We start from the raw sequence: 20,676 nt of genomic DNA, 5'->3' as shown, positions 1-20,676 counted from the left end.
GAGTGTATATGTGTACAAGATATATCTGAATGTACAATCTTTTTCTTGATTAGTCATATCTTTTTAAATATGTCCTCCTTACACGATGTATCCATCAGAGTGTACATGTGTACATTATCATCAAAGTGTATATGTGTATACTATGTATCCAAAACAAAATTATACAAAAACTGAAGGATTAAATGTGTAAAAAAACAAAATTGGCCATTGTTGCTCGAGTTTCATTTTGTGCCCATGTACTGCTAGTCAGAATTGAACCAGTGACAATGAGGTGAGACTTTAGACAAAGATGACAGTGAAGCTTTATTCTTTACCTCCGACGTAGAAGAAGGAACACGACGAAGAAGATGATGTTACTGGTAGTCACTCATCGGATTCTTCCACCGCTAGTGGCTCTGCAAGTAAACATAGAGTTTTTTTTCCTACAAAAACACAATAAAACAAAAGAAATCAAAGCATTTACCGTAGACATTTCCTGCGTTCTGTTTAGTGCGTCTCTCACCACCAAAAGATTTTCTACAGTGGAGTACATGTTCACCTTCTCGCTTGGAAACCGGTCCATCGCAAATAGCCCCTCTGGTAACCCTTCTTTAACATCATCAACCTCCATCGTTTCTGCCCCTAAAAAAACCCAGAAACATCAAATACATACTCCCTTAAGATCTACATCAAGCACACAAATGTCGGAACATTCACTGCCGTTCTTCTCTTTCCCATGCCGTTTGCATCTCCTCGACATCCTTCTCCGAACAATTTTCTAAGATTTTCTTTCGTCGAAATTCACCGTCGCTTCACTTCTTCTTCCTCACTTTCTAAGTTTCTCTGTTTTGTCTCGGTGCTAGTTACGAAACAAACAAAAAAAGATTTTTCAAGTTTGCTTTATTTAATGAAAAAGGTTAAGTTTCACCTCGGGCCCACCATTAATTTTTGAACTTCAAACCAAAACCAATTAAAATCCATCTAACTAAAACTCAAATCACCAGTTACGCTTTTAGGAGGTCAAATTGGGTCTTTTCATCCAAAAACTACCTCAGTAGTGGAAACTGTCTCACAATGTAAATAAAAACTGTAAACTGTCCCTGGGTGTAAATAACTCTTTTTTTTTCTCTTGTTTCTAAAAACTTTTCGCATTTCCTATAATTATTTTGATTATATTATGCAATCGAACCTCACCATTTATTATGGTGACCAAACTCGAACATGCGTCTTAAGAGGCAAATGTCTTCTTGTGTTCTACATATCGCAGAACTTTTATACGACGGCCGTCTAACAGCACGTGCAAATGGTGCAGTTGAACATGGACCAAATCAATTTTTTTTCAAAAATTAAGATTTTTCAAAAATAAATATATAAATTATAATAAAAAACTTTAGTTTTTCATACATTATACTGGATTTAGAGTTTATAATTTCAAAAATACATTAAATATATATAAATAAAGTTTGTAGTTTTTTTAAAATTACTCGATTGCATTGTTAAATATACCGTTAATAATTTTTTGAACATGGTCTATAAATAATTCGAGACGGCCCTATTTTATACGTATCTAAAGTTCAAAAAAAAAACTTTTATACGTATCTTGCTGAACTTGACAAGTGCTATCTATGCATGCACATGCAGATATTTGCTGTAGATAGCTAAGTTTCAAAATGACCAAGTTTTGAGATTCGCTATCACAATGCAGTGTGTCAACATCAATTGTTAGAGCAGACTTTGAGTTTAGTTTTACAAGTCTATTACAAAAAATTAATTAGACTAAAACGCTATATTTGACCAAAAAAAAAGTTCTGTAAAACGCCGTATCTTATATCAATAACTTCGCTATATCTAAAAATTCAATAAACAACTAATGCTTTTTTCTTCCAAATTCAGTAAACAAAGAGTAAATGCTTTTTAATAACGTCTGAATAAGTTGCATGAACAGTTACTGTTGAGACTTGGCACTTGAAAGCATTAACAGTTATCTGTATTAGTTTTGTATCACAAGCGGATTCTTTAATGATTTTTTGATAATCTAACTTAAGAACAAACTATTAGTATGCAAAGAAGTGGATGATGCATCATTAATATTATCCATGTGTAGATGTGTAGAGAGTAAGCAAGAAAAATAGAAAATACAAAACTGGAAATGGGCATCTCTTATTCCCCTCCCTCTAGGGAATATGATCTCCATAAATAGTAGTCTTTATAGATTCGTTGTTTCTGACACTCATTTTGGTGTAGATTGTGTTTTTACAACTCCATTAGGATCCGAGTATGATTTTCACATGAATACGGTATATAAAAGGTAAATTTGTTAGAAAAGTTATTTTCAACTTTAAAATATAGGATCATATTAGCAATTTAGCGTTGATCAAAAAAAAAAAGCAATTTAGCAGAACCTCCTGTACCAGTGTTAATGACACAGCCAACCACATTTTAGATGCAATGTATATGTACCAACAAAAACATTAATTATTGTCGACAGCAAAATCAACCCCTAAGGATACTCCTCACGTTTGGCGAACTTTTTAATATTGCAATAGAATTAAATTAACAAAATATACATTGGGTTGCGTTGTGGCCTTTCATGTGGGGGAATGAGACTATTTTCTTTTTGTCATCTTCGGCTACTGTAGTGTCCCGATCGCTGCTGCATGTGCATTGTGCGATGCGTCTTTCACGTTTCTATGCTTTAACTCTTGGCAGGTAGATTTTACTTTTGTCCGATGGCTAGGATAGTTTTTTTTAAGAGGATGGCTAAGATAGTTTGCTATTTAATATGTTGTATACATATTTAATTTTTTAAACAAAATTCTACCTTAACACAAAAATATTCAGAGGAGATTATTCAAACTCGTAATCTTGAATATTCTCATTATTTGGGTGACCAACCATTATCCTAGTTAGTCATATAAGACCATCACAAATAATACTATTGTTAAAGGCAAACGCATCTTAGTTTGTAATTGTAATAGTAAGATTTCAAACTGCACCTATAGTCACACATTGGTATAATATTTTTTTCCGATGGCTATGTATATTATTGGTAATATATTATAATTTTTTTTGCTGGAAAAAGCAACTCTAAGTTTTAAACTAATTACTAAAACTATGTGCAGTTAACTATATGATCATATTCATATCTATAACTACAGAAATTTGATCTTGTTTAGAACTGTTAAAGCTATATCACTAGTGTACCATGTTTGTTGATTTATGTTTTCTTCTCTTCCAAAGTTGTTACATATTCTTGATAACCCAACTAATGAGTACTGTTTTCTAGATTCAAAAATCACGACCAGAACCAATGAATAGGCACAAAATAAAAACTGAATCAAAGAGCTATCTTGGTCAAATTTTGATTTACCATGCTGCAGTGAATTATTGAACACGTTTAATTTGTTTTGAAAACGTAGCGTTAAAATGAACATCAGCGGGCATTTGGTCTAGTGGTATGATTCTCGCTTAGGGTGCGAGAGGTCCCGAGTTCAATTCTCGGAATGCCCCTTTTTTATTTAATTTCAACTGTAACTTCCACCAGCCGTCTCATGATGAAGTTATAGAAGAGTGTATGATGAATGTTTACTTTCTCTGGCTTTCTTTACTTCATATAGACGCTTTGCATTCGATACATGTCATCTTACATTCTCAGACAAAGATTTAGTTGTTGAGAGTTTGATTTTTGAGGAGGTACCAAAGGAGATCAGTAGTTATATAGCGAGTTTTTTTTCCTTACATTCTCAGACAGTCTCTAAATAGTGCCCAATGTTTAGGCATTGCATTCTGAAGTGAGGAGTATAGAGATGATTTTACTGCGGATTAAGGAATCTGACATTCCGTCCTTGGATAGTAGTCTAGTGAATTTTCAAATGAACAAATTGTGACTTCAAAGTCTTCTTTCACCATCTTGATATGACAGGACACAAGGGCTGCCAATTAAAGAAACAAGGGAACATTTCAGGTCTATGAAATCACTTGGAACATTTTTAATCCGTACTGGTCAAAGGGCGGATAGTTTGCATACAATGAACAGAACATGATGTTGCCCAAAAAAAAAGAACAGAACATGATATTAGTGAATCTCTACTCTTTGTGGTTCCATTTGAGACGACCAGAGAGGCTCTTCCGTCTCAGTTTGAATAAATAATAGTTCCGGATCAAAGCTCATTTATCTCTGATTGGCTAACTAGGTACAATGATACAGTTGACATAACAGAGGAGCTTGCATTGAAGCTCCTATTATGGGTTCTTGCTTACATGTCACTGATAGAAGTGAACGCCAAAAATAATAACATCATCACCAGGTTCTTTACCATTTTCCAGAATGGACTTCTTCACAATATGAGTCATCAGCTAGTTGTACTATGCATTTTCCTCAATCGATCTTAGATCTTTGAAGTAGCACTCATGTTCTGATGAATATTATCGTAATATCATAGCTTATTCATTTACTCAGCGGCGAAGTAATTCAAAAATTTTAACCGTAAGTGAATATAATCGTCAGGGTTTTGCAGGACAAGTGCAAAGAGTTGATGAACCAGTCTGATTCAGAAAACTCAACAAACCGTGTATACCAAGTAAAGTGCCAAAGACAACAATCGTCTGTCAAACTGCTATTTTTTTAATATCAGTAATTAGTTATTCGCAGATTGCTAAATGAAATGTTTCATCAATTTTTGGTCACGGAGAGATAATCCTAGGCCCTAGCCACTAGCCACTAGGCACACGTCTCAATAGACATTTTAAGTCTTTATTTATTATACATAGAGACAGGTACGAGAAGGGGTTGGGAAGCCTATGCACAGATCTGAGATCTCAACGGACATGAAAGTCTTTGTTTATACATAGAGACACATTATAAGAAACAGAGAAGTCTTTCCACAGATCTCATTTCTCAAATGGAGTTAGAAAAAGTTCACGTGGTTTTGTTCCCATACATGTCCAAAGGGCACATGATACCTATGCTTCAGCTAGCCCGTCTCCTCCTCTCCCACTCCTTCGCCAGAGACATCTCCGTCACCGTCTTCACCACTCCTTTAAACCGTCCTTTCTTCGCCGACTCACTCTCCGGCACCAAAGCAACCGTCATCGCCCTCCCTTTCCCCAAGAACGTCCCGGAGATCCCACCCGGCCTGGAATGCACCGACAAGCTCCCGGCTATCTCCTCCCTCCACGTGCCTTTCACGAGAGCCACCGAGTCAATGCAGCCCGACTTCGAGCGAGAGCTCGCGTCCCTGCCACGCGTCAGTTTCATGGTCTCAGACGGTTTCTTGTGGTGGACGCTGGAGTCGGCTCTGAAGCTAGGGTTTCCTCGGCTTGTTTTCTTGGGTATGAACTGCGCTTCCCCCTGTATACTGGACAGTGTCTTTGAAAACCAGCTTCTGTCTAAGGTTAAGTCCGAGACGGAGGCGGTTGCCGTACCGGAGTTTCCATGGATTAAGGTTAGAAAATGCGATTTCGTTGAAGATATGTCTGATGCGAAACTCGCCACGGATCCTGGATTCAAGCTTATCATAGATCAAGTCACGTCTATGAGTAAAAGTCAAGGTATCATATTCAACACGTTCGATGACCTTGAGCCGGTGTTTATAGATTTCTATAAGCGTACTCGCGAGCTCAGGCCATGGACACTTGGACCACTTTGTCTTGCCAAAAACTCGTAAGCTAATTAAGTATGATTTTGTGTAAATAAGTATAGAGAAATATTCTTAACTAGCACTAAATCAAAATTTTGTTCAAAAAATAGCACTTAAAAAGAAAATCTTCAAAATATTATTTATTAAAAGGTAAAAAATAAATATATTTTTGTATTTGAGTTAAGGTCTAGTGATTAGAGTTCTAGTATTTAGAGGACAAAATTATGGTTTAGGATGTAAGATAATTTAGGATTTTATTGACTAAAAATGCTATGTTGATTGTTGAGTATTTTTTCTTTTTAAATGTTATTTTGTGACAAACTAAATAGTGTTGTTTACGAGATTTGCTCATAAGTCTAGTACTAATCAATAAGAAATTGAGGAAAACATGATCATCATCATACGTACATCTTTGTGTTCTGTCAGCTTGGAGGACGAGGGAGCAGAGAAGGTCAAAACTGTTTGGATGAAATGGCTAGATGAAAAGCGAGACAAGGGATGCAATGTTCTCTACGTGGCTTTTGGCTCACAAGCCGAGATCCAGAGAGAACAAGTAGAGGAGATTGCGTTAGGGTTGGAAGAATCAAAGGTGAACTTTCTTTGGGTGTTGAAAGGAAACGAGATAGGGAAAGGGTTCGAAGAGAGAGTGGGAGAGAGAGGAATGGCGGTGAAAGATGAATGGGTTGATCAGAGGAAGATACTAGAGCACGAGAGTGTTAGAGGGTTCTTGAGCCACTGTGGGTGGAATTCTCTGATGGAGAGCATTTGCGCTGGGGTTCCAATCTTGGCGTTTCCAGTAGCGGCCGAGCAGCCTTTGAATGCGATACTGGTGGTGGAAGAGCTGAGAGTGGCGGAGAGAGTGGTGGCGGCGAGTGGTGGTGTTGCGAGAAGAGGAGAGGTTGCAAAGAAAGTGAAGGAGTTGATGGAGGGAGAGAAAGGGAAAGAGCTGAGGAGGAATGTGGAAGCATATAGTAAGATGGCGAAGAAGGCTTTGGAGGAAGGTGTTGGTTCTTCTTGGAAGAATTTAGACAACCTAATCAACGAGTTTTGTAACAATGGAACATGATGTTAAACCTTTATTATCCCCTATATATTAATCCTGAAGCATTGCAACATTATTTAGTAGTCACGTGTCATCATGAGAATTATTCTCAGAATTATTAGAGAAATAGGTTGGTCCATCTACACATATATTATAGTTTTTATTAAATAACTATTAAATTAATTATTAATATACAAAAAAATATTCTCTATTCTTTCCTTAAATAAAAGCTACGGAACTTCATAATATGATTGACATATATATCACCATTAATGACTATGAATAATAAAGATTTGATAATAATTTTTTATCCTCTATACTTTTCGTTTAATTTTATTTTTTTAAATAAATTAAACAATCACATTAAGCATATAAAAAAAAAATTATATTTTTTCTTATATGTTGTATTTCGAATTTTTTAAAAAGAATATAAATTACTAAAAGTGGTACAAGCCTCACATTGAAAATTTGTGATCAATGATAAATTTTTTTCAGTTCAGCCCATTATTTTTAATGGTCCTTGAAATTTTTTAATGATTAACTAAATAAATCACGTAAATAATAGAAAGTGTTTTAGTTTAAAAATTGTTGCATACCCAAAATCAGTATGAACCATCGTCACGTTCATTTGAAATTTGGTTACAATAAAAAATATATGGTTGAGAAAAAAATCCGAATCCAAATAACCGAACCAAATCCAATCCAGAAAATAGTATAGAACTTTAATTAAATTGGTTAGATATATGAACATGTTTAAAATTTTGTTATCTAAAAAACCAGAACCGCCCGATACGGACCAAAATATATTGGGTATCCAAGTATTCGAACCAAATTTATATACTTAAATATATTATTTTAAAAAAAATTAATATCTAAAAGAAATATACAAAATACTTAAGATGCTTTTAAATTGTCCAAAATACTTAGAAATATATAAAATAGTAAAAATTATATATTTAAAATAACTAAACATTACTCAAAATATCAAAATACTGAAAATATCTATTCATTTTCTGTCCAAATATTTAAGTTAAACCAATTTTTATGTTAAGTTTAAGTATTTTGGTATACATTATTCAAATTTATATGTAACATATTATTTTTATTTTTATGTTTTGAGAAATTTAAAATATATATGAACTTTAAGTTTTTAAAATATTAAATGGATTATCTGAATCTAAGCCCAAACCGAACATATAAAAATACGAACCAAATTTGTAAAGATCCAAACCGAACCTAATCAAACCAAATGATACATATCCACATTTCATCCCTAATCAAATGTAAAAAAATTATTAATAACAAAAATGTATTATTTATTTAGATACAACATATTTTTAAAAAAGTTCACCCCGCGCAAGGCGCGGATTATCATCTAGTAAAGTGATTATTACATTAACTTGATTTCCTTGTTGTATAGGAGATACAAGAGATCAGTGCCAAGTACTAACCGGTTTGCTTGCATTCTTCTTGGTCTTGGACTGAAAAAATTACTAGTGTGTTCTGCATTTACTTGGAAAAGTTGGAATTAATAAGGCACACAGAAAAAAAAATAACTACACAAGAGAGAAAATGTTAATTGTTGGATTAAATAAAAATATATAATCTAAAATAGCAATAAATCACATTTTTATTCAAATAGTAGTACACAAGAGAGAAAATTTCCAAAATAACCTTAAACATAAGTTATTATTTTTTGGGGGTGTTAAAAAGTTATTATTTTATAAATTTATTATGAGTTTAGTACTTAAAATATATGGTTTATAATTGTGTAGGTGGTATTAAGTAAATGATTTAGGATTTGAAATTTTATTTATTTATTTTTAACTAGCATTAGTTTAATTTTTGTTAATTACCTCTTATTTTTTCATAATTATTTTTGTGCTATATAAATTATTTGCCACAAAATCAAGAAACATTTTTAAAATACCATTAGTTAGATACTATTTTTCATAATATCTTCAATCAAAAAATACTAACACTTAGATTTATAATTTAGTGATATTTAAAGGTTTGGTATTTAAAGAGTGAAGTTGTTAAAAAAAAGATTTATAAATGATTATGAGTGTCAGTTTTGTCCAAAAAGAGTCAGTTTAGTTTTTCTTTACATAAAAATACATTTATAAAAATTATTTACTTAAAGGTAAAATTGTAAAATTAGAATTACTGATAAAATAATTTTAAAGACAATTGTTGTATAACAGTTTTATATTAGAGTTTCGTTTGTTGACAAAAAAAAAAATATTAGAGTTTCGTTTAATATAAAAATAAATAGAGTGACCTAAAACAAATAATTCAGCAAATTAGCGTCTCGGAGGTAGAACGAAGTCTCGCGCTTTCGATTCCGGCGAGCCAGATTGCTCCTTACTTCCTCCGTCGTCATTTTCAGGTTCCATTCCACACCCTAATTATCTTCCTTTCTTCCACGTTTGATTTGGCGCCTAACCTATTCGTTTCTTATCGGCGATTTCACTCCTGAACCCTAATTTCAATAACCGGAGCTTCCGCTACTTTCCTCTTTGAGCTTCGTTTTGAGGCATATTTGATTGATCGTATAATAACGTCTTCGTCTCGTTTTACATCCGGATTCATAGCTTTTCTTCGCTGTTTCGTGAAGTTACATTTTCGATTAGTTCCCACCCAAGTTTGATTTTTTGCTGGATTTCTCGTTCTAATAGTCAATTTCTGAGTTGCTGATATCTATTGTGATTTGTGATGTTACTTGGTTCAATTTATTGTTGAGAGAGGTTCGTTAATAGGTTTAGAAGTTCGTCATCTAGAATGATTATGGATGCTTATTGGGATTTTGGATTTTATACTTGATTTTTCGTATATGGTGTTTGCTTGTGTGCTCTTGTTCTCTTTTTCTCGTATCCTAATAGTTTTTGTTTTGTTTTTACCAGCTTCGAGATACTATAATCTCTTTTGGCTGGGTCCGGCGTTGTGAAACTACAGAGGAAGATGTTTGGATCATCTAATCGTAAGTAATTATGATTACTTACACTTGTTAATTTCGTAGCCTTCAATCTCGTTATGAATAATTTTATTTGTATATATTTAATGCTTCTTTTTTTTTTTGTAAAAGAAAATTGACCTTGTGAAATATTGTTTATTATAGCTTTTGGACAGTCATCTAGTAGCAGCAGCCCATTTGGGTCCCAATCTTTGTTTGGTCAGACCAGCAACACTAGTAGTAATAATCCCTTTGCTCCAGCAGCAGCAACACCGTTTGGCACATCTTCTTCACCTTTTGCTGCACAGACAGGGAGTTCGATCTTTGGTGGCACTTCAACCGGTGTCTTTGGTGCACCTCAAGCCTCTTCTCCGTTCGGCTCCACCACAACTTTTGGAGCTTCTTCATCACCAGCATTTGGGAGTTCTACTCCGGCCTTTGGAGCTTCCCCAGCACCTTCACCTTTTGGCGGTAAGTACCTTATATGTCACTTGATTTACTGTTTTTTCTGGATATGAATTTTTTGTCTTTAATATCGTGAGTATATATGCATGCCTGAGGAGGTGGTCTTTTGCATCTAGATTGGTAGGTTTAGGAATTAGCCTTGTTTAGTGGTTTCAATATTTTCCAAGCATTTAATAGGGCTCTTTGTTTCAGTGCACATTATCTTAGTTTCGTGGTGTCTATAATGTTTTCACTACCAGGTTAAATAGTCTTGAACCGTTCTTTAAACGTTCGCTTTTTCGGTCCTCTTTCTACTGTTTTTTAGATCTTGGCTTCGATTTATTTGTTGTTTATCTTTCTTTAGCACGTGGTCTCGTTAGTCGTTAATCCATGTTTTCAGTTTCACATTTCCTTTTCGGGACCACGTTAATTTATTTGTTCTTCTTTCAGGGTCTTCTGGTTTTGGGCAGGGATTTTCAACGCCTCAGTCAAATCCTTTTGGAAGCACAGCGCAGCAATCTCAACCTGCATTTGGAAACAGCACTTTTGGTTCATCCACACCTTTTGGTGCCACGAGCACGCCTGCCTTCGGTGCATCGAGCACGCCTGCCTTCGGTGCTACAAGCACACCCTCGTTTGGTGCATCGAGCACGCCTGCTTTTGGTGCCACAAGCACGCCTGCCTTCGGCACCTCTAACCAGCCTTCTTTTGGCGCCACAAGCACACCTGCATTTGGAGCTTCACCGACTCCAGCCTTTGGTAGCACTGGAAACACGTTTGGGAACACTGGCTTTGGTTCTGGAGGTGCTTTTGGAGCTTCTAGCACCCCTGCTTTTGGTGCTTCAAGCACTCCTGCTTTTGGTGCATCAAACACTCCTGCTTTTGGTGCAGCAGCCTCTCCTGCCTTTGGTGCATCAAGTTCTCCTGCCTTTGGAGCATCCAGTACTCCTACTTTTGGTGCATCAAATACCTCATCGTTTAGTTTTGGCTCCTCCCCAGCTTTTGGCCAGTCCACATCAGCATTTGGCAGCAGCGCATTCGGCTCTACGCCATCTCCATTTGGAGCCCAAGGTTCGCACTTTAGCATGTCCAAACTAATTGTTGTGTTAGTCATTTGGATAAAGGATGAAGAAATATGTTTCATGATTTGTTTTGCAGGTGCGCAGCCGCAGGCTTCAACCCCAACATTTGGGAGTTCTGGTTTTGGTCAATCACCTTTCGGTGGCCAACAACAAGGGGGCAGTCGAGCCGTGCCTTATGCACCGACCGTTGAGGCAGATACAGCCAGTGGTACGCCTGCTGGAAAGTTGGAATCTATTTCTGCCATGCCGGCATACAAAGATAAAAGCCATGAGGAGCTAAGGTGGGAAGACTACCAGCGCGGAGATAAAGGTACAAATCACACTTGATCAAACAAATCTGGTATTACATCTGCTTAACGCTATTTTCTTGTACTTTTTCTAACTATGGATTCTCTACATTTTCAATTTTCAGGTGGACCACGTCCTGCTGGTCAGTCTCCTGGAAATACCGGATTTGGTGTTTCAGCTGCTCAGCCAAATCCTTTTGCTCCATCACCGGCGTTTGGTCAGACGCCAGCAAATCCAGCAAACCCTTTTGCGAGTTCAACATCTACCAACCCTTTTGCCTCTCAAACCCCAACAATTGCCAGTTCGGGTTTTGGAGCGGCTACTTCAACTTTTGGTTCCTCGCCCTTTGGTGTAACATCTTCATCCAATCTTTTTGGGTCAACGTCATCAACTGCCACTTCCGCTTTTGGAACAACGACCTCATCACCGTTATTTGGTTCGTCAAGCACTCCTGGATTTGGTTCTTCTCCATCAATATTTGGTTCAGCTCCAGGACAAGGTGCAACCTCAGCATTTGGCAACACTCAGTCATCTTCTCTGTTCAGCTCAAACCCCTCGATGGGACAGACTGGTTCTGCATTTGGACAGACTGGTTCTGCTTTTGGACAGTTCGGACAGAATAGTGCTCCTGCATTCGGCCAAACTAACATGTTCAATAAGCCTTCGACTGGATTTGGCAACCTGTTTTCAAGTTCGTCAACATTAACCACGTCTAGCAGCTCTCCATTTGGACAAACCACGGTGAACTTTTGTTTTTGCATTCGTTTATATGCTCAAGCACTTAGTTTTTTCATTTCCTTTGGTGATACCTGTTCTCTTCACAGTTAGTAGTTCTTTTGCTTCATTGAGCCCTGCTCCTACAGTTCCCTTTTGATCTAGTTTGGGCCTTCTAATCTTTCTTTATTTCTGTAGCCTGCTGGTGTGACACCTTTTCAATCATCTCAGCCAGGTCAAGCATCAAATGGTTTTGGTTTCAACAACTTCGGTCAAACACAAGCAGGTACCTCTGACGACCAAGTCACTGACGTTGTCCTCTTATTACTAGATGCTAACTCTTTTTTTATTCATGTTCTAAAGCTAATGCAACTGGGAATGCTGGTGGACTGGGATTTTTTGGTCAAGGCAACTTTGGGCAAACGTATGATCTTTCTGACATCAGTCCTTGCAGGACTTCTGTTTTCGTTTTGTATAAGTTTTGTTATGCTCTATTTGAGCTTCAATTTGTTTTTGTTTTTGTATTATAGGCCTGCTCCGCCGAGCTCTGTTGTTTTGCAACCGGTTGTTGTTACAAATCCATTTGGAACTCTTCCTGCTATGCCTCAGATTTCAATAAATCAAAGCGGAAACTCATCGTCGATTCAATATGGAATCTCCAGCTTACCTGTAAGCCTACTCTTCCTTCTGCAACACCCACACTGTTCCTTTTTCTTTTTAACTCTTTCCTGAATATAACCAAATATCATATTTTCATCGTCATACCTATAAAATATCTCCGTTCAGTTCTCCTTGTTCATCGTAAAGTTTCCTATTTGTTCCCATTGTTTCTTTATCCTGTCAGGTGGTTGACAAACCTGTTCCTGTTAGAGTCTCATCTCTTCTGACTTCTCGACACCTTTTACAAAGGCGGGTGAGGTTGCCTGCGAGAAAGTACCGTCCTGGCGACAATGGTCCAAAGGCATGCTTCTGTCTTGTGAATTTTTACTCGCCATATCTTACCCAAAATCTTAATTTTTAGTGCTGAGGTTCGTTCTACATGTTTTAAATGCTAAAATGATCTTCGTAGGTTCCATTTTTCATTGATGACGAGGAGACCCCTTCAAGTACACCAAAGGCGGATGCTCTTTTCATTCCAAGGGAGAACCCTAGAGCTCTAGTTATACGCCCAGCTCAACAGTGGTCTTCGAGAGGCAAATCATCATCAATTCCAAAGGACCGTCCGACTGCCCCAGTACATGAAAATGGTAAGCTTCCTTTTCTCTATTCCTTTGCTTATTGCATAGCTTTAAGGTCTGCTTTTAAGTTTTCAATAGAGAGAAAGCTTTTTGACTCTTTTTTCAGTTTATTCGCATAGAGTTCAAATCTTAGACAGTTGGAACTTTGATTTCTACTCCTTTGCACTCTCATAAGAGCACTTTTTTCGTGTTAATGCGTTGTTAATCCGTCGAAACTTCATTGCTCTGCGTGTGAGTATTGAGTATAAATATATACAAGATAAAGATACTCTCTTGCTCTTTTTGACAATGATATCCTTAAATTTCAGGGAAGAGTCCAGACATAGCTACTGATGCAGTAAACCATGACGGTGAGTATATATATGCATATGTAAAAAAAAATGTGTCATTACATTTTGCCATCTTTGGGACCATTCTCTGACTGACTTGTTTAACACTATTCACAGAAAATGGTAACGGGAAACTCGCTTCTGCTGAAGAAAGAACTCATCCATCTATCAATGGAAATCAGAAATCAAACGGCACAACAAGCACAGATCTCGCTGGGGAGAAAGACCGTCCCTACAGAACACTAGGAGGCGGACACGCCGGCGGAGAAGCAGCAACAGACATCGTGGCGATAATGCCAAAGCTCCGTCAATCCGATTATTTTACCGAGCCACGAATCCCAGAACTAGCGGCTAAAGAAAGAGCGGATCCTGGTTATTGCAGTCGAGTGAAAGACTTCGTGGTGGGACGCCACGGTTACGGGAGCATCAAGTTCATGGGAGAGACCGATATTCGTGGACTCGACTTGGAATCTCTGGTTCAGTTCAATAACCGGGAAGTGATTGTATACCTAGACGAAAGCCAGAAACCAGCGGTTGGGGAAGGGTTGAACAAACCGGCTGAGGTAACGTTGCTGAATATAAAATGTGTTGATAAGAAGACAGGGAAACAGTTTACAGAAGGAGAGAGAGTTGAAAAGTATAAGATGATGCTTAAGAGGAAAGCTGAGGCACAAGGAGCTGAGTTTGTGTCGTTTGATCCCGTGAAAGGCGAGTGGAAGTTTCGCGTCGATCATTTTAGTTCCTATAAGCTCGACGATGAAGACGATGATGAAGCTTAGGGGGGTCTCATCTCAGTGTGTATGTTGTACGTTTCTATACCTTTCTTTTCATACATTTTTTGTTGTTTCCTTATAACTCTCTCTCTTTGTTTTTGTTTTGTTGAAATTGTGTATGGTATCTGTTACTATATGGGAAACGGTTTTTGTTATCTTGTTACATATTCAAATAGCTAGTTAATCTACCGATAGATTGGTCATTGTTCGTTGATATATTGTCATTTTACATAGTCAATGTGAAATCATGATCATTTGTTTGCATGTTTTTAGCATATAGTACGAGAAACTTGCAAATAATGATGAGCTATTTTATCTGTTGTATTCTGAGTACAAATAAACAACAGAACAATCAGTTTTTGCATTTAATTATAAAATAATTAATATGAAAATATAAAGAAAGTGTGATTAGTCAGTTGCTGGTGTAAGACTTGGCAGAGGAAACAGAGGGGCTAGTGACGTCACGCTCTCCGTGGTTGCCGCCGAAATTGCCTTTTCCGGTCAACATCTTTATCGCTATCTGAGCTACCTCCGCAAACCATTCTTCTTCCGGCAACGTACTGTTTCATCACACCATTACATTAGTTATATAACTAATCATCTTAATCACGAGTTTATGTTAGAAACATATTTAATACGTACGTGTAAGGATCGAGTCCAGTGGCTGAAACAGCTTCGATGGCACGAGCTATAATGTTCTTGATAACTTGGTGAAGGTTTCTCGACAAGTACCTTCCCTGTGAGGCAAAGATCATTACAAACTCCATGTCTAGATAAAACTGCTGAAGACCAAGCGGTCCCAACGGTTTATCTCCCGTCTCCATCTCTTCCCAAAAGCTCTGATCATCAGAGATCCAAAGAATCACCGTCTCCGTCAGCCTCATCAGCAGTATCGTCGCGAACCTCTCTCTCCCAACGAACATATCGCTCACGATCGTCGATATCCTCGTCAGCTTCGCAAACAGTTCTTGAAAGATCGGCGAAGGGAACCACTCCGGCTCTTCGGCGGTTTCGTCCATGAGAATGTATATCTCGGAGCTGAGACGGACTTCTCCTTCTTCCGTGAAGATGAGTTCGAGAGCATGCTGTCTACAGAAGCTGTCTCTTAACCGATCAACTGATCTCTGAAGCTTTTTCTTCCATTCTCTTTGCTCTGGCCTGTTCTGTCTATCTGAGGAGGCTCCTCTACGTGGAGTGGTGGACTGGCTCGTACCTCCTTGTGGTAAGATTCTCGAAGCAGACCGTGGGATTAGCTCATCTGCTAAGAGAAGTGCATTGACCAACAAGGCTGTCTGTTGAGACTCGGTTTCAGCTATTCTGACTATTCTATGAACCGGATTCTCTTCGTTTTCGGCTGAACCGGGCAATGCGTTGATCAAGAGGTCCACGTATGCGTTGAACACTTGCAGAACACCGTCTAGTGCGATACCGTCTAGCTGTAAGGCTTCATCTAGTGGTCCAGCATCCTCCAGAAACTCCTAAAATGTACACGGACAATAAGTTAACCTTAAAGCAACAAGTAGGCCATAAAATTTGAACCGTACCGAACCGATGAACTGAAATTCCGGTTAGTTCGGTTAGATTCCCCAGATCTAAAATGGTTTTCGGTTTGGCAATTGGTTTTTTTTTTTTTCTCTTTAGAAAAAAAGAAAATTCATACCCAAACCATAACAAAAAATCGAACCGAACTAAACGAAATAACTGAATTAACCAAATTTAACCAAGATTAAGCGAATTTATCTGAAATCTTTACAAAAGTAAACCAAAATGTAAACAAAATCAAAAATTTCGGTAAGATTTTCAAAAGCCAAACTAACCGAATACTATACGGGAAGATTTATGTTTAACCGAACTAACTGAACCGAATAACCCGAACTAAGGGAACCCGCGTGCCTAGCAACAAGCACAAGAAAGATGTCTGGAGGTAATGTTAAGTACCTGAACCATGGAGTTGAATCTTTGAGCGCTTATAGAGAGCTTAAGATGCGGTGCAGTGGGAGTACTCGATGAGGCGCGTGACCCTGTTGGTGTATAGGCCAGTGACCAATCATCAGAAGCAGCTAAAGCTGCGCTGCTCTGTTCAATCCTCTTGAGGTTACCAGTCAGTGCTTGCTCCACGCCAGGCCTAAAGTGTTTCAGCAATACAGGAGAAAGAGCTAAACCGCGAGACTCCAACGAAGAGCAGTGAGAAGCGCAGAGCTGGATGCACTCTGCGGTTACCCTCAAGCTTCCAGCAGCAGCAGATGAAGCCAGAGTATGTCTTTTGAGTAAAAGAGCGAAAGACTCCGCTTGTTTAACCGCCCATGTCACAAGCTCTGATGAGTAGGATGGATCCTCTCCAACAACCGCTAGAGAGTCGCTTGCAGCTTGAGCGATCGTCGAGAAAACAAGCTGAGAGAGAGCAGCGGCGAAGGCTACACCGTAGGAAGTGTTGGAGCCTCTTAGGCTCTGGATGTTGGCTTGTAGCCTCCTCTCGTAGGACTTGAGAAGCAGCGTGTGAGCGCGAGAGCCGTCGCCGAGTTTCTTGAGAGCCAAGACAGCTGATCTAAGCTCACCTGCTCTTGTGGAAGGTTGGCCTATAGCTTCAGCCAACTGATCAGCCAGCTCTTGTCTCTTTGCTTTGATCTCATTGTTCAGAGAGAGAAGAGTGCTGGGGCTGAGGGTTCGTTGCTCCTGTGCTTCCATCGCCACGCGCCGCCCTTCTTCCAAAGCAGCCATTGATTCATCAACTCTCTTCTCGGCTAAGAGGACTTCAAGCCGGTCGAAGAACTCAACGACCCAAGTCTCTATCTTCGAGAGCTGTTTGTTATCCATGTTGTATAGGTCTTGGTCGGTTAATTCATCAGCGTCATCGGCACATAAGGAGCTAATGTGAACGCCATCAGCTAAGCCGTGAACGAGAGCTGCTTGAGCAGAGAGAAGGTTTCTCATTGATAGAAGCTGTCCTTCAAGTGCTGATATCTCCTTAGATGTCCTGAAAAAAAAATCAAGAACTAATTGTAACGTAACTAGCAAGCAACAAGAACTATGCATATCATGTAACAAAACGTTATGACTAACGAACCGTATAAAGGCAGCATAGTTAGCGTAGACGCTCTTGCGCATCTCTTCTGCAGAGGCTTTCTTCAGTTCAACGAGGTAAGAAGTCAAATGTTTCGTCTCCTGCAAGCAACACAAAACAATCATCAATATAAACTACCATTTGGATTTTGGAGGGCTGAGCTAACCACAGATTCAGACACAAACTGAACAATTACATGTCATAAAACATTAAGTTAGCATCAGAAACATCTCTCACCACCAAAGTGAATTTACATTAACTAATATGGACTCGATCGTGTTAATTGTATATTAGGTCATAACAATTAGACATGATCCCACCTAATGAGAATCATTTAGCTTGTGGTGCAAGAAACAGACAAAAACAAAACAAAAAACCTTTTCGTTCATATGCTGGCATTTGGAGGTGACATAAGCCTCGGGATCAAAAGTGGAGCCCTTGAAAACCTTGAGACGATCACTAAGTGTCAGGTTGGCTTCGAGTTCTGCGGAGTCGCCGATGCTCGACGACATTGATCCTCTTGCTCTCGCTTCCATTTTCTGAAACCTAATCAAAAACACAGAACCAGAAGGATTGAAAAACACAAGAAGATTGGCGTTGAGGAGAATGATATGTTTGTTGTTAGGGTTGCGAAGGAGAAGGAGGCAAATTTGGATCCAGGAGACGTGAGTCCATTGACTCGGAAAGCGCGTAGGGCTCACCGCGATGCGTTATCGCTTCCACGTCCTTGGCATTAAACATAATGAATGGTTTGGCCGGAGTTACGTAAGAATATGCTTATTATTTGGATCCGTATGTGTTATTTTATTTTATTTTTCCTTCTTTTATGCAAATCAGTTGTTGATTAGATTTAAAACTTTTGCAATTATTCCAAACTTTTACCAGTTTGATTTTCAATTGTTTTAGAGAAATATATTAAAAGTATTAATTAACTTTATTAGTATAGATTAATAATCTCAGTAAGTTGACTGATATCATCATCATTAGTATCATCATATCTTTTGTTAAAAATCATTAATTAGTATCATCATCAATAGGATTATAGTAAGTGTCAGTTGATTGATTGGTTTTTTCTTTTTGACATCTTGTAAGTTGATTCCTTACGAGCTGGAAAGTTTAGGAAAAAAGAAAAACAAAATTGCAAGATAGCAAATATAATTTATCGGTTTGTTGAAGTATCGAAATTGGTTTACTAGGATATAAAATATGAATGTATCCAAAACCTAATAATAAGCAAAACATTATATTCGTACTTCTTGTCTGACGTAAGCACATTGGATTTCTCATACACAAATCAAAACTTTGTTGCTTTAAGACAATTTCTATTGTCGTGGTTTAAGTGGTTTAGTCCGGTTTGATTATTGCTCACTTTTTCGTTTGTCGGCAAGAAAAGGTAATTAATAATTATTAGTACAGTATAAAAATAAATATAGTAATAATTGTCTCTGGTTTAACTCCATTTATACTAAACCATGAATGTTTGCTTCTATGTTTAGTTGTCTGAATATTTAACTTCCTTTTTAATCCCTCAAAGAGTATATTCTCTCTAATTAAAAAAGGAAAGTAGCTGATCATCTTCTTACCATATCGATAAAATCACCAGAAAGTTAAAGATAAGCCGACTGTAAAAAACGCCACGTGGCTCCATTAAAAAGACTATATTTCTCATTCTTCACCTCCGTCACATGTTCTTTCTCCTACCTCACACGCACTCCGCTCTTTGTTCTTGAGAGACGATCTCGATTTGATCTGTGTGTTTGACTTTTTTTTTTACATTTGGGGATCAATGGGTGTTGATTACTACAACGTCCTGAAGGTGAGTAGAAACGCTAACGACGACGATCTCAAGAAGTCTTACCGGAGACTCGCCATGAAGTACCACCCGGACAAGAACCCCACGACAAGCAAGAAAGAAGCGGAGGCCAAGTTCAAGCAGATCTCCGAAGCTTACGACGTCCTCTGCGATCCACGAAGACGTCAGATCTACGATCAGCACGGAGAAGAAGGGCTAAAATCCTCCGATTCACCTTCCGCGCCGGAGACGGTGGCGAAGCAGAGGAGTTACTCATCGCGTCGCGGCGACGACAACTCAGAGTTTCGGTATTATCCGCGCGATGCCGAAGATATCTTCGCGGAGTTCTTCGCGAACAAGAAAACGCCGCCGCCGCCGGCGAACAAGAAAACGCCGCCGCCGCCGGCGAACAAAAAGACGCCGCCTCCGCCGGCTAACAAAAAGACGCCGCCTCCGCCGGCGAACAAAAAGACGCCGCCGCCTCCGGCGAACAAAAAGACGCCGCCGCCTCCGGCGGACAAAAAGACGCCGCCGCCGCCGCCGGAGAATAGGAAGGCGCCGGATATAGAGAACAGGTTGCTTTGCACGCTTGAGGAGCTGTACAAAGGCGGGAAGAAGAAGATGCGAATCTCTCGCCTTGTTCCTGATGAGTTTGGGTTAGTTTATAATACTCTCTGATTGAATCTTAAGTGTGTTCTAAAAATCGGTTAAGGCGGGTAAATTAGGTTCGGTTTAGGCGGGTAAATTAGTTTCTAAACGAAACGATTATGTGGAACAACATGAGTTTTAGTTCTTGTCCTTTTTTCTGATGATGTCTTTTTACGTTACAGGAAACCAAAGACAGTGCAAGAGATTTTGAAAATAGACATTAAACCAGGTTGGAAGAAAGGAACAAAGATCACGTTCCCTGAGAAAGGCAACCAAGAGCCCGGTGTCACTCCCGCTGATCTCACATTCGTCGTAGACGAGAAGCCTCATCCGGTTTACACGAGAGACGGTAACGATCTGGTTTTCGAGAAGAAAGTCTCTTTGGTAGATGCGCTAACCGGAGTCACCGTTAGCTTAACGACTCTTGACGGGAGGAAACTGACGATTCCGGTTCTGGATATTGTTAAACCGGGTCAGGAGATTGTGATCCCGAACGAAGGAATGCCTACTAAAGAGCCTTCGAAAAGAGGAGCCTTGAGAGTCAGGTTCGAGGTCTTGTTCCCGTCGAGGCTTACGTTAGAGCAGAAGAGTGACCTTAAGAGAGTGCTTGGTGGGGTCTGAAGAGCTGAATGTTTAGTTTTCATCTCAAAGTAAGCTATTATCATCAGTGTACATATATTTGATTATCTTTTTT

General features: G+C 38.6%; 4 protein-coding genes and 1 non-coding gene across 5 annotated transcripts; 4 read left to right on the top strand and 1 right to left on the bottom strand.

Annotated features, from left to right (window-relative positions):
* The first annotated feature begins 3,417 nt into the window (after positions 1–3,417).
* On the top strand, positions 3,418–3,489 carry TRNAP-AGG (transfer RNA proline (anticodon AGG)). The gene has a single exon. It is a non-coding gene; the product is annotated as a tRNA-Pro (tRNA).
* Positions 3,490–4,853: 1,364 nt separating this feature from the next.
* LOC108811055 (UDP-glycosyltransferase 90A2-like) lies at positions 4,854–6,692 on the top strand. The gene is made up of 2 exons (XM_018583117.2): positions 4,854–5,641; positions 6,045–6,692. Exons 1-2 carry the CDS (start codon positions 4,881–4,883, stop codon positions 6,682–6,684), a joined length of 1,401 nt encoding a protein of 466 aa, XP_018438619.1. The 5' UTR covers positions 4,854–4,880; the 3' UTR covers positions 6,685–6,692.
* A 2,255-nt stretch (positions 6,693–8,947) lies between these two features.
* On the top strand, positions 8,948–14,636 carry LOC108812735 (nuclear pore complex protein NUP98A). Its single transcript, XM_018585077.2, has 13 exons — positions 8,948–9,049; positions 9,564–9,640; positions 9,779–10,084; positions 10,508–11,128; positions 11,216–11,449; positions 11,552–12,168; positions 12,340–12,427; positions 12,505–12,565; positions 12,672–12,810; positions 12,986–13,102; positions 13,211–13,388; positions 13,688–13,729; positions 13,826–14,636. The coding sequence occupies exons 2-13, from the start codon at positions 9,622–9,624 to the stop codon at positions 14,485–14,487; spliced, it is 3,084 nt and encodes a 1,027-aa protein (XP_018440579.2). The 5' UTR covers positions 8,948–9,049; positions 9,564–9,621; the 3' UTR covers positions 14,488–14,636.
* Positions 14,637–14,893: 257 nt separating this feature from the next.
* On the bottom strand, positions 14,894–18,388 carry LOC108810114 (exocyst complex component EXO84A). The gene is made up of 5 exons (XM_018582247.2): positions 17,920–18,388; positions 17,546–17,643; positions 16,420–17,455; positions 15,124–15,959; positions 14,894–15,041 (listed from the first exon to the last, which is right to left on the bottom strand). Exons 1-5 carry the CDS (start codon positions 18,076–18,078, stop codon positions 14,894–14,896), a joined length of 2,277 nt encoding a protein of 758 aa, XP_018437749.1. The 5' UTR covers positions 18,079–18,388.
* A 686-nt stretch (positions 18,389–19,074) lies between these two features.
* Positions 19,075–20,668, top strand: LOC108805670 (uncharacterized). The gene is made up of 2 exons (XM_018577605.2): positions 19,075–19,990; positions 20,165–20,668. The coding sequence occupies exons 1-2, from the start codon at positions 19,329–19,331 to the stop codon at positions 20,601–20,603; spliced, it is 1,101 nt and encodes a 366-aa protein (XP_018433107.1). The 5' UTR covers positions 19,075–19,328; the 3' UTR covers positions 20,604–20,668.
* Positions 20,669–20,676: the final 8 nt, after the last annotated feature.

The sequence above is a fragment of the Raphanus sativus genome, unplaced genomic scaffold (assembly GCF_000801105.2).
Source record: "Raphanus sativus cultivar WK10039 unplaced genomic scaffold, ASM80110v3 Scaffold1613, whole genome shotgun sequence".
Classification (NCBI taxonomy): Eukaryota; Viridiplantae; Streptophyta; class Magnoliopsida; order Brassicales; family Brassicaceae; genus Raphanus; species Raphanus sativus.
This window is presented reverse-complemented; position numbering and strand designations above follow the sequence as displayed.